This window comes from Rhincodon typus, chromosome 3 (genome assembly GCF_021869965.1).
Source record: "Rhincodon typus isolate 14 chromosome 3, sRhiTyp1.1, whole genome shotgun sequence".
Lineage (NCBI taxonomy): Eukaryota > Metazoa > Chordata > Chondrichthyes > Orectolobiformes > Rhincodontidae > Rhincodon > Rhincodon typus.
In genome coordinates, this window is record NC_063334.1 from 49,992,991 (window position 1) to 50,007,266 (window position 14,276).

The 14,276-nt window shown below is 45.4% G+C and overlaps 1 protein-coding gene across 4 annotated transcripts in view; it reads right to left on the reverse strand.

The window, feature by feature from the left end:
* LOC109915183 (selenocysteine insertion sequence-binding protein 2-like) overlaps positions 1 to 14,276 on the reverse strand; it is a 112,296-nt gene that overhangs the window by 76,758 nt on the left and 21,262 nt on the right. For all 4 annotated transcript variants that reach the window (XM_048621447.1, XM_048621453.1, XM_048621443.1 and 1 more), the window contains one exon: positions 3,602 to 3,722. In XM_048621447.1, coding sequence (XP_048477404.1) covers positions 3,602 to 3,722 — 121 coding nt within the window. The remainder of the gene's footprint in view (positions 1 to 3,601; positions 3,723 to 14,276) is intronic.

The following is a 14,276-nucleotide window of genomic DNA, read 5'->3' on the forward strand; positions in this document are numbered from 1 at the left end:
GAATGGCGGAGCAGGCTCAAAGGGCCGAATGGCCTACTCCTGCTCCTGTTTCAATGTTTCTATTCGTCCATTTCCTTCTGTTTTTTTGCCTCTTCTACCACTTCTGGCCTATCTTCGTCACTTCCTACTTGAAAGAGGGTGTCTATCCATCCTATTAGTGCTTTTCTCAATCTAAGCTCCCTAATCCTCTCCACCCTTCACCTCTCCCTTCTGCTTGAAGAGATTCCCTAAAACCAAACTTGTCAACCGCTTGGTCGTCTGTATTCATGTTTTGTTACGTGGCTCAGTGTCAAATCTTGTTTGATAATCGTTCCTGTGGAGAGCCTTGTGATGTTCCACTACATTAAAGTTGTTACATAATTGTAGTTGATAGGAAGCGCTCTCTTGCAAGTGCTCCAGCGACACTGAGTGTTACAGTGCAGAACAATGCCTGTAGGGATTTGCGCATTTGCTCATTTATGTAACAGTTCCTGCTTTTGCAGCTGACGTGGAATGAGACACAAACACTCTCTGGGCAATCAATTTATATAATTGGTGCTCCTTAAGATTGGACACACTTAACCAGAAGTTCTTTTGCCATAGTGGGTAGTATCCCTGCCTTGAACCAAAAGCTCTCAGTCCAAATCCCATCTCCAGGACTTGATGGTCAAGAAAGATATGTTGATAACGTGGCCAGACACGCACAGCAGCAATCTGCAAATCCTTCCAACGTGTACCAAGAGCAGGCAGTAAAAGTGGGAGAGATTCCTGGTCAGCTGTGTGATGGAAGGAATGTTGGAGCCTTTACCATCACTATCCATAGCTCCAGGCTTCAACCTGCTGGTGGAAGTGCTTGTTGCTACAGCAATACAGAGTCCCGAAGTGAAATATAAACCCCACCACCCATTGGCTGGGATAACAAAGTGTAGAGCTGGATGAACACTTCAGAAAATCTTCTGAAGAAAGGTCTAGGCCCGAAACGTCAGCCTTCCTGCTCCTCTGATGCTGCTTGGCCTGCTGTGTTCATCCAGCTCTACATCTTGTTATCTAATAAACATAGGAGCCCTAGGACAGAATAAAGCAGCAGGGTCCAACAATGACAAAGAACTAATAGTTTCCCATAACTCTTTGAAATGTCTCTATTTGGTCAGCTATTAGTGCTCCCACTCTATTCCCAGACCAAAGCTGCATGTTCACCTGGAACCAGTGAGCTTCAGAGCAATCTCTCTACAGTAATAAAAACAGAAATTGTTGGTGAAACTCAGTGGGTCTGGCAGCATCAATGGGAAGAAAGCAGAATTAAAGTTTCAAGCCTCATGATTCTTCATTAAAATTGATAGCAGCTAAGAAAAGCTAAATTTATACTGAATCCAGGACACAGCAGTCCACTCCTCATCCATTCCCAAAGCCTCCCCACACCCCCATGGCATCCTCCTATGCAACTGCAGCAGGTGTAACACTACCCATTTACCCAGAGACAGTAAAGATTGCAGATGCTGGAAGCTACAGTCAATAAATGTGGAGCTGGAAAAGCATAGCTGGTCAGACAGCATCTGAAGAGCAGGAAAGTCAATGTTTTCTGGGCTCCCCTCCCCCTTCCCAGTCCTGAGAAAGGTTTCAGCCCAAAACATGACTTTCCTGCTCCTCGGATACCGTCTCACCGGCTGTGCTTTTCCAACTCCACATTTACATCCTCCCTGCTCACTATCCAAGGCCTTACGTGAAGCAGCAATTTACCTGCACTTCAAATCAATCTAGTCTCCAGTTTAAACTGTTCACAATATGGTCTCCTCCACATTGGGAGACGAAACACAGACTGGTGACTACTTTACAGAACACCTAGGTTCTGTCAAAAATAATCCAGAGCTTCCAGTCACCTACCATTTCAACACACCACTGTGTTCCCCTGCCAACATTTGTCTCAGTTCCAGTGAGCCTCAGCACAAGCTTTAAGAACAGCATTTCATTTTCTGATTAGGACCCTGCAGCCTCTAGGACCTAACATCGAGTTCATTAACATTAGAGACTGATTCTATTCTTTCATGCTTTTTATCCACCCCCAAACACAGTCCTGCTTTGACATGTTATAACGCCACCCGCAAACTGGAGGAGCAGCACCTCATATTCCGCCTCGGGAAGCTACAGCCCAATGGCCTAAAAGTGGGTTTTACCAGTTTCAAAATCTCTCCACCCCCAACCTCATCCCATGGCCAACACTCCCTCTCATCCCTGCCTCCTTGACCCGACACAACCTGTCCTTCTCTCCCACCTATCCGCCACTCCCACCTCACTGACCAATCCCGACCACTACCTACATGCACTCGCCTATCACCATCCCACCTACCTTCCTCAGCCCCACCCCTCCTCTCTTTTTTTTGGAGATCCCCTACCCCTCCCCATTTCTGAAGAAGGGTCCTGACTTGAAACGTCACTCTCCTCTCCTCTCTCCCCCCGCCTCTCCTCTCCTCTCTCCCCCTCGGGTCTATTATCACATTAAACCAGTTCTGAGGAAGAGTCACCGGACCCGAAACATTAACTCTGTTTTCTCCTTCACAGATGGTGCCGGACCTGCTGAGCTTTTCCAGCAACTTTGTTTTTGTTCCTGATTTGCAGCATCCACAGTTCTTTTGGTTTTTATCACATTAAACGATTTGCTTTTAGCACAGCACAGGCTACCCATTCTCTGCGACCTTCAGTTCTCATCACTTATTCAGCTTCTCTTTTGTCCTGGTCTGCCATCCACAATCTCCTTGTTTACCTACCCCTTTCATTTCTCTCTCTTGCTCTCTTTTTCTCACTTCATCTCCACCTATCTGTTCACCTCTCCCTTTCCCATCCCTCCCTAACCTCATCTTCAGATACCAGATTTTCTTAGCTGCTAACAGTTCTGATGAACAGTCACCAAACTTGAAACATTGCTCCGCTTTCTTCCCGTAGATGCTGCCAGATCTGCTGAATTTCACCAGTAATTTCTGTTTTTGTTTCAAATCTCCAGCATCCATAGTTCTTTGTTTCATGATATCTCACAAGTACCTGCTCCACAATCAGAAACAAACCAAGGTGGAACTCTACTCCTGTACGTAATATACCTTAAAATCATATCGATAAGTCTTCTAAACAACTGCACATACCACATAGATGATTTATTCATATCTGTTAAGCAAACTGTTTGTTAGATTAGGTTTTGAGTAACATGTTACACCAAAACCCTCCTGATATTCTATTTATTTTTCCAATGTGGAATATTTGCGGGTGGCACAGTGACTCAGTGGTTAGCACTGCTGCCTCACAGCGCCAGGGACCCGGGTTCAATTCCACCCTCGGGTGACTGTCTGTGTGGAGTTTGCACATTCTCCCCGTGTCTGCGTGGGTTTCCTCCGGTTTCCCCCCACAGTCCAAAGGTGTGCACGTTAGGTGGATTGGCCGTGCTAAATTCCTGTGGTGTTCAGGGATGTGTAGATTACGCGGGTTATAGGGGGATGCTCCGAGGGTCAGTGTGGACTTGTTGGGCCAAAGGGCCTGTTTCCACACTGTAATGATTCTATGATTTTGAAGAAATCAAACGCAGAGAACTGCAAGTGTCAAATGTAGACCAACAGAAATTAAATGTACTAGTACTCACGATATTTGGTTGCATTATTCCTTAATACATCAGGCTGTTGCAATTGTTCACCTGTTGCAATCTCAGGTACTTCATTTACATTTTGCCTCTGTTTTTTAAAATCTTTTCTGGACCTTGTTTCCTAGAAATTATAGAAACTGCAAACATCAGTGAGTTTGTTTATTATTAAACTACAGAACATATAATTTACATTCACTACTGGATACGCTCTGTTCTTAAAATTTTCTACATTTTCAATCATTGACTTCGGGCAGTGGCTCAGTGGTTAGCACTGCTGTCTCATAGCACCAGGGGCCTGGGTTCAATTCAAGCCTCAAGTGACTGTCTGTGTAGAGTTTGCACGTCCTCCCCGTGTCTGCGTGGGTTTCCTCTGGGTGCTCCAGTTTCCTCCCTCATCCAAACATGTGCAGATGAGGTGGATTGGCCATGGGAAATGCAGGGTTACAAGGATAGGGTAGGGGAGTGAGTCTGGGTGGGATGCTCTTTAGTGGGTTGGTGTGGACTTGTTGGGCCAAAATGGCCTGTTTCCAGACCCTAGGGATTCTCTATGATATGAGAAGAAAGGAAGAGGACATGTCCCCATCTACATCAACACAGTGGAGGGTCAGAGGGTAAGAGTGTCAAGTTCCTAGGAGTGAAGATAACCAACAACCTGTCCTGGACTTCCCACGTAAATGTGACAGTCAAGACGATACAACAACACCTCTTCTTTCTCAGGCACCTAAGGACCCTCACCAATTTTTATATATGCAACATAGAAAGCATACTGTCTGGGTGCATAACGGGTGCTCTGCCCAGGACCTTAAGAAACTACAGAAGGTTGTGTGCACAGCCCAGACCATCACGGAAGCCAACCTCCCATCCATTTCTTATTGCCGCCAAAAGGCTACCAACATTATCAAAGACCCGTCCCACTCTGGTAATGCTCTCCTACAACCTCTTCCATCAGGCAGAAGATACAAAAGCCTGAACACACGCACCAACAGTTTCAAGAACAGCCTCTTCCCTGCTGTAATTGGACTGATGAATGGACTCTCTAACTTCAAATAATGTTGATCTTGCTATGCACACCTCCTGTGCAGTATAACCCATATGCCTCATTCTGTCTAAGCACACTATGATCTGTATGTCCTTGCTTGCTATGATCTGCCTGTAGTGCTCACAAACAAAGCTTTTCACTGTACTAAGGCTCTTGTGACTGCAATAAATGAATCAAAATTTCTCTCCTCAGTTTTCTTTATTCCCTTCCTGAACGAGTTAACTCACTGTTGAAAAATGGCCCTGTGATAACCACTGCAAGATAACTAATCGTGCTTGATTTACGACTTTATACATTTTACATGTCTTCACTAGTCTCACCTCCACCACGTGCAAGGACCATATGACCTTCTGTCCCTAAGATTGAGACCAGCTGATCAACTGCCTCTACAACTTTTCTCACTTCCCCACCCTACTGGACCAATCCTTCGTTTGAAGCAGCCAAGACTGAAGTGGCATCTTTTCCTAATTTCTTTCATATCGCTTCCTATCCCTTCCAAATTCATTCTATAAAATCCTGTCTGCTCCCTTTAATCAACTCCCACTAAACTGCCAACCACCCAAACTCACTGCTGACTCCCATGCACACTGAAATTTTAAAATTTTGTTCTCCTCAAGTAAAAATCCTCTTGCCATCAAATCTGAAATTGAAGAATGATCACGTGGTCATTCAAGACTGTATTCATTTAAAGAAGGACAAGGAAGAATAGTCTGTCTTTACAGTGACAAAGGATGCCATTTGTCACTATTAAGCCATTTCAGCACATTGGTAGGTGCAGAAACCTGATTAGAAGATTTATGTGGATTTCTGGCAAAGATTTGGGAAGGTAGGGATTTACAATGCAATAACATGATTGGTCAGGAAAATAAGGTTGGAGATAAGGTGGCTGATAGCAGAGGACTTCAATGGGTTGTTCCTTGTGTGGCCCATTCCACAAATTTTGTTCTTGAGTCAGCACTTCTGGTTCCCTGCAAGTATTTAAGGTTTACTTATTAAAGTGTTTGCTTCTGAGCTTCCAGTCAAATGTCTGTCACCACTAAGACCACCAATTTCGATAATTCCAATTCAACCTTAGTTCAATTGCTGCTTAAACCCTCATAAGACCAAATACCACAAGACGTAGGAGCTGAATAACACCATTTGGACCATCAAGTCTGTTCTGCCATTTGATCATGGCTGATGCAATTCTCGACCCCATTCTCCTGGCTTTCTCCCCATAATCCTTGATCCCCTCACTAATCAAGAATTTATCTGTGTCTTCAATACATCAATGACTTGGACTCCATAGCCTTCTGCAGCAATGAGATCCACAGATTAACCACCCTCTGGCTCAAGAAATTCCTCCTCATCTCGGTTGTAAAGGGTTGTCATTTCAGTCTCAGGCTATGGCTTTGGATACTATCTTCTCCCACTAGCGGAAAGACCTTCCTAATGTCCACAGCTTCTCTACCTGTGCCCTTAGTCCGTCAAAGTCCTTCTGCAGCCTCCCCACTTCCTCAACATTACCTGCCTCTCCATCGGTTTTTGTGTCATCTGCAAACTTTACAACAATGCCCTCATTTCTTTCATCCAGAGGGTTAATGTATAACATGAATAGTATTGGTCCCAATGCAGACCACTGCGGAACTTGTCACCAGCTGCCATCCCCTGAAAAAGACCCCTTTATTCCCACTCTGTGCCTCCTGCCAATCAGCCAATCATCTATCCATGCCAAAACCTTGCCTGAAACACCTTGGGCTCTTAGCTTATTTAGCAGCCTCCTATGCCACACCTTGTCAAAGGCCTTCTGGAAATCCAAACAGATCATATCCATTGGCTCTCCTTTGTCTGACTTGCTCGTTAACTCTTCAAAGAATTCTAACAGATTGTCAGGTATGACCTCCCTTTGACAAAACCATGCTGACTCAGCCCTAAATTACCATGCACTTCCAAGTACTCTGCAATCTCATCCTTAATAAGGACTCTAAAATCTTACCAATGACCAAGATCAAGCTGACCAGCCTATAGTTTCCAGTCTGCTGCCTCCCTCCATCCCTTCTTAAACAAGTATGGTATATTCGCCATCTTCCAGTCCTTTGGGTCCCTCCCTGCATCCACCGATTCCTGAAAGATCACCATCAATGCCTTTACAATCTCCTCAGCTAACTCCTTCATAACTCTGGGGTGTGGTCCATTTGGTCCAGGTGATTTATCCACCTTCAGGCCTTTCAAATTCCCCAGCATCTTCGCCTTAGTGATGGCCACTACACTCACCTTCACTCCTGTCTGTCTTGAAGTTCTGATATGCTACTGGTGTCTCCCACCATTAAAACTGATGCAAAATATCTATTCAATTCCTCCACCATTTCTTTGTTCTCCATTTCTGTTTCTCCAGCCTCACTTTCCAGCAGTCTAAAGTCCACTCTTGCCTCTCTCTTACCTTTTAGACATATTAAAAAACCGCTTCCAAATCTTTTATATTACTAGCTAGCTTACTCTCATTTGTCATCTTCTCCTCCCTTATTGCTTTTTTAGCTATCTTCTGCTAGTCTTTGAAGGCTTCCCAATGCTCTGGCTTCGCACTAATCTTCACCACATTGTATGCTTTTTCTTTTGCTTTTATGTTGTCTCTGACTTCCCTTGTGAGGCATGGTTGCCTTGTCCTCCCCTTAGTATACCTCCTGAATTACAACCAGAACTCCTGCCATTGATGCTCCACTGTCTTCCCTGCTAGGCTTCCCATTCCATTAACTTTGGCCAGATCCTCCTTTATGTCTTTGTAGTTAACCTTTACTTAATTGTAATACCGTGAGATCTGATTCCAGCTCTCCCTCTCAAACAGCAGGGTGAATTCTATCATATTAGGGTCACTGTCCCCTCAGAGGTTCCTTCACCTTAAGGTCCCTAATCAAGTCTGCCTCATTACCCATCACCAAATCCAGAATTGCCTGTTCCCTAATAGGTCCTACCACAAGCTGCTCCAAAAAAATCTCAGACATTCCACAAATTTCTTTTCTTGAGATCCGCAACCAACCTGATTTTCCCAGTCCACTTGATTATTGAAGTCATGATTTGTAATACTGCCTTTCTATCTCCAAATCTAATTTCTTCCCCACATCGTGACTACTATTAGAAGGCTGTACACAACTCCCATCAGGGATGTTTTCTTTGCGATTCCTCAACTTTATCCACACAGATGCTATGCCTGCTGACTCTATATCACTTCTTGCAACAATTTAATTTCATTTCTTATGAACAAAGCAACCTTGCCCATCTGCCCATCTTTTTGATACGATGTGGTTCCCAGCCCTTACAGCCACATCTCTGTGATACCCACAACATTGTACCTACAAGTTACAATCTGCGCTAGTAGTTCATTTACCTTGTTTTGTATACTACGTACATTTAAGTACAAGTCCTGCATTGACTGCCCCCTTCTCATAGCTGTCCTCTCATCTGCTGTGCCTGAAGTTAGATTCCTGACCTTTCCATACTTTCTGTCCTATTATTTGTTCTGTAAACTTTAATAACATCTGCTTAACCCTCTCCCGTTTTAACTTGTTCTATAAATTTCCATGCAACTGCACCCACACTACTTTGTTCAAAGTCCTATCCATAGCCCTAGTTATACGATTAGCCAGGACTCTGGTCCCAGCACAATCCAGGTGGAGCTCGAACCATCGGAACAGCTCCCTCCTTCTCTGGTACTGGTGCCAAAGTCCCTGAAATCAAACCCATTTCTCCCACACCGTGCCTTTGTTGTTATCTCTAGATAAGACTATTCCAACACATCGTTGTCTTCCACTCTTCCTAAACTCAGGTTTGATTTGATTAGACCTTCTTGATTTGAGCAGCGGGAGTGGTGAGAGCGCAAGCCAGGGGGCAGCCGGGAAGGTAAGGTTTTCCTTATAAAAACTTACCTCATGAGTCAGCGGCCTTCTTGATTTGAGCAGCGGGAGTGGTGACAGCGCGAGCTGGGAAGTGAACTATTCTATTTGGGCATTGTCCAAACCCAAAATACTACACGTGTAGTGCCTCCCACCCATCCTCCTCCTCTAACCAAAAAAAAGACTGTAGAAGGTCAGTAAGGTAAGGTCTTTTTTTCTTTATTCTTTTGGCAATCTAGAGTAGAGGGAATGGAAGCTAGGGCAGTTGCATGCTCCTCTTGTAGGATGTGGGAGGTAAGGGTCACTACTAGTGACCCTTCTGACTTCACCTGCGAGAAGTGCACCCAACTCCAGCACCTCACAGACCGCGTTAGGGAACTGCTGCTGGAGCTGGATGAACTCCGGATCATTCAGGAGGCTGAGGGGGTGATAGAGAGGAGTTATTGGGAGGTGGTCACACCCAAGTTACAGGACGAAGGTAGCTGGGTGACTGTCAGGAGGGGGAAAGGGAATAGGCAGACAGTGCAGGGATCCCCTGTGGCCATTCCCCTCAATAATAAGTATACCACTTTGGATACTGTTGAGGGGGGATGGCCTACCAGGGGAAAGCCATAGCGGCCAGGTCTCTGGCACTGAGCCTGGCTCTGTGGCTCAAAAGGGAAGGGGGAAGAATAGGAGAGTGATAGTGATAGGAGATTCAATGGTTAGGGGAGCAGACAGGAGACTCTGTGGTACAGAGCGGGACTCCCGCATGGTATGTTGCTTCCCGGGTGCCAGGATCAGGGATGTCTCGGATCAAGTCTTCAGGATTCTTAAGGGGGAGGGAGAGCAGCCAGAAGTCATGGTACACGTTGGTACCAATGACATTGCTAGGAAACGGGATGAGGACCTGAAAAGTGAATATAGGGGGTTAGGATGGAAGCTGAAAGCCAGGACAAGCAGAGTAGTAATCTCAGGATTATTACCAGTGCCACGGTCTAGTGAGGCCAGAAACAGAGAATGAGTGCAGCTGAACACATGGCTACAGAGCTAGTGTGGGAGGGAGGGCGGGCTTCAGGTTTGTGGATCATTAGGCTACCTTCTGGGGAAGGTGGGACCTGTGCAGGAAGGACGGGTCACACCTGAACTGGAGGGGCACCAATATCCTGGGCGGGCAGTTTGCTAGAGCTATTCAGGAGAATTTAAACTAGTTTGGCAGGGGGATGGGAACCGGAGCTACAGGTCAGAGGATGGGGTAGCTGGTGTACAGGCAGATAGAGCAAGCCGAGAAAGTGTGAGGAAGGATAAACAGTTGAAAGGGCAAAATGGCAGTCAGTGCAATAGGTTGAGGTGTGTCTACTTCAATGCAAGAAGTGTCAGGAATAAAGGTGATGAACTTACAACACGGATAAGTACTTGGAACTACGATGTTGTGGCCATTACGGAGACTTGGATAACACAGGGGCAGGAATGGTTGTTGGATGTTCCAGGGTATAGATGTTTCAAAAGAAATAGGAGGTAAAAGAGGTGGGGGAGTGGCATTGCTAATCAGGAATGGTATCACAGCTGCAGAAAGGGAGGTCGTGGAGGAGGGTTTGTCTACTGAGTCAGTATGGGTAGAAGTCAGAAACAGGAAAGGAGCAGTCACTTTATTGGGAGTTTTCTATAGACCTCCCAATAGCAACAAAGACACTGAGGAACAGATTGGGAGACAGATGTGGAAAGGTGCAGAAGTAATAGGGTTGTTGTCATGAGTGACACTTCAACTTCCCTAATATAGAATGGAACCTCCTTAGTGCAAATAGTTTGGATGCAGATTTTGTCAGGTGTGTCCAGGAAGGATTTCTGATTCAATATGTAGATCGGCCGACAAGAGGGGAGGCCATATTGGATTTGGTGCTTGTCAATGAACCAGGACAGGTGTCAGATCTCTCGGTGGGAGAGTATTTCGGTGATAGTGATCACAACTCCCTGACCTTTACTATAGTCTTGGAGAGGGATAGGAGCAGACGGTATGGGAAAGTATTTAATTGGGGGACGGGGAATTACAATGCTATTAGGCAAGAACTACGGAGGATCAATTGGGATCAGATGTTCTCAGGGAAATGCACAACAAAAATATGGAGGTTGTTTAGGGGGCAGTTGCTACAAGTACTGGATAGGTTTGTCCCACTGAGGCAAGGAAAGGATGCTAAGGTGAAGGAACCTTGGATGACAAGACATGTGGAACATCGAGTCAAGAGGAAGAAGGAAGCTTACTTCAGGTTGAGAAAGCAAGGATCAGACAGGGCTCTGGAAGGTAACAAGGTAGCCAGGAAGGAACTGAAAAATAGACTTCAGAGAGCTAGAAGAGGGTATGAGAAAACCTTGGCAGGTAGGATCATGGAAAACCCCAAGGTGTTCGGTGCTTATGTGAGGAACAAGAGGATGGCCAGAGTGAGGGTAGGGCCAATCAGGGATAGTAGAGGGAACTTGTGCGCGGAGTCAGAAGAGGTAGGGGAGGTCTCAATGAATATTTTGCTTCCATATTCACCAGTGAGAGGGACCTTGATGTTTGTGAGGACAGCATGAAACAGGGAGATATGCTCGAACAGGTTAAGGTTAGAAAGGAGGATGTGCTAGAAATTTTGAAAAACAGGAGGATAGATAAATCCCCTGGGCCAGACAGGATATACCCAAGGTTAGAACGTAGAACACAGAACACAGAACAGTGCAGCAACAGTACAGGCCCTTCGGCCCATGATGTTGTGCCAAACTTTTACCCTAATCCTAAGGTCTATCTAACTTCCACCCCTACCTTATACTATCATCCATATGCCTATCTAATAGCTGCTTAAATGCCCCTAATGAGGCCGACTCCACTACTCTCTCCGGCAATGCATTCCATGCCCCTACCACTCTGAGTAAAGAACCTACCTCTGACGTCTCCCCTATATCTAACTCCACTCATTTTAAAACTATGCCCCCTCATAACAGCTACCTCCACCCTAGGAAAAAGACTCTGGCTGTCCACTCTACTTATACCTCTGATCATTTTGTACACCTCTATCAAGTCACCTCTAATCATTTGTCGTTCTAAAGAGAAAAGCCCTAGCTCTCTCAGCCTTTCCTCGTAAGACCTTCCCTCCATTCCAGGCAACATCCTGGTAAATCTCCTCTGCACCTTTTCCAATGCTTCCACATCTTTCCTGTAATGAGGCGACCAGAACTGGACACAATACTCCAGATGTGGCCAAACCAGGCTTTTGTATAGCTGGAGCATAAATTCACGGCTCTTGAACTCAATCCCTCCATTAATGAAAGCTAACACACCATACGCCTTCTTAACAACTCTATCCACCTGGGTGGCAGCTTTCAGGGAACTGTGGACATGAACCCCAAGATCCCTCTGTTCCTCCACACTGCCAAGAATCTTTCCATTAACCCTGTATTCTGCTTTCAAGTTTGTCCTTCCAAAATGAATCACCTCACACTTTTCAGGGTTAAACTCCATCTGCCACTTCTCAGTCCAACTCTGCATCCTATCAAATGTCCCTTTGTATCCTAGAACAGACCTCCGCACTGTCCACAACGCGACCCACCTTCGTATCGTCCGCGAACTTACTAATCCACCCTTCCACTCCTTCATCCAAATCATTTACAAAAATCACAAATAGAAAAAAGGACCCAGAACAGATCCTCGTGGTACACCACTCCTAACTGAGCACCATGTTGAATATTTTCCGTTCACTACCACCCTTTGTCTTCTAAGGGTCAGCCAATTCTAAATCCAATCTGCTACATTTCCCCCTATCCCATGCCTTCTTACCTTCTGCATGAGCCTACTATGGGCAACCTTATCAAACGCCTTACTTAAATCCATGTCTACCACATCCACTGTTCTACCTTCATCCATGTGTTTGGTCACTTCTTCAAAGAATTCAATAAGCTTTGTGAGGCATGATCTACCCCTCACAAATCCATGCTGACTATCACGAATCAAACTGTGCCTTTCCAAGTGATCATAAATCCATCTCTCAGAGCCCTTTCCAATAATTTGCCCACCACTGACATAAGACTAACTGGCCTGTAATTTCTGGGGTTATCCCTATTCCCTTTTTTGAACAAGGGAATGACGTTTGCCTCTCTCCAATCTTCCGGCACTATACCCGTGGACAGTGAGGACGAAAAGATCATTGCCAAAGGCCCTGCGATTTCTTCCCGCGCTTCCCATAGAATCCTTGGATAAGTCCCATCAGGCCCGGGGGACTTATCTATCTTCAAGTTCCTCAAAATTCCTAGTACATCTTCCTTACTAACATCGACCTCCTCTAGCCTACCAGCCTGTTTAACACTGTCCTCTTCTACAACTAGGTCCCTCTCAGTTGTGAATACCGAAGAAAAGTATTCATTAAGGACCTCTCCTACCTCTTTAGGCTCCGTGCACAAATTCCCTTTACAATCCTTGATCGGCCCTACCCTTTCTTTGGTCATTCTGTTATTCCTCACGTACATGTAAAAAGCCTTGGAGTTTTCCTTGATCCTATCTGCCAAGGTTTTCTCATGCCCCTTTACAGCTCTCCTAAGCCCTTTCTTCAGCTCCTTCCTGGATAATTTGTATCACTCTAGAGTCTTTTCCGTTCCTTGCTTCCTAAACCTTACATAAGCATCCGTCTTCCACTTAACCAGTCATTCGACCTCTCTCGAGAACCAAGGCTCCCTCACTCGACCGCATCTTCCCTGCCTGCTAGGGACAAACATATCGAGCACACGCAGTATGCATTCCTTAAACAATCTCCACATTTCAATAGTGCTCTTCCCTGACAGCATCTGTTCCCATTTTATGTTACCCAGTTCTTGCCTAACAGAATTGTAATTACCCTTCCCCCAATTATAAACCTTACCCTGCTGTATGTACCTATCCTTTTCCATGACTATTGTAAAAGTAACAGAGTTATGATCGCTACCACCTAAATGTTCTCCTACTAACAGGTCTAACACTTGGCCCAGTTAATTGCCAAGCACCAAATCCAAAGTGGCCTCTCTACATACGGTGTCAGGAATCCTTCCTGAATGCACTGGACAAAATCCGCTCCATCTAAACTATTACGACTAAAATGTTTCCAATCAATATTTGGAAAGTTGAAGTCACCCATGACTACAACCCTGTGACTTCTGCACCTTTCCAGTATCTGCCTCCCAATCCACTCCTCCACTTCTCTGCAACTATTAGGGGGTCTGTAAAAAAACCACAACAAAGTGACTGCCCCTTTCTTGTTCCTGACCTCAACCCAAACTGACTCTGTAGACATATCATTCTCAAACTGCCTTTCAGTAGCTGCTATACTAGCCCCGACTAGCAATGCCACTCCCCCGCCTCTTTCTCCACCCTCCCTATTTCTTTTAAAGCATCTAAATCCCAGAACTTCCAACAACCATTCCTGTCCCTGAGTTACCCAAGTTTCTGTAATGGCCACAACATCGTAGTTCCAAGTACTGACCCATGCTCCGAGTTCATCCGCCTTATTTCTGATACTTCTAGCATTGAAGTATACACACCTCAAACCGTCTGTGTCCACAATTACGCTCCATCGACCGCATTTCTTTATTAACAACCTCACTCCCTGTTGTGTCTGTTGGAAGGCTGAATACCTCATCCTCTGAATTACAAATCCAGTTTCCCACCCCCTGCCAATCTAGTTTAAACGGGAAGCGAGGGAAAAGATTGCTGCCCCTTTGGCAATGATCTTTGCGTCCTCACTGTCCACTGGAGTAGTACCAGATGATTGGAGGGTGGCAAATGTCATTCCCT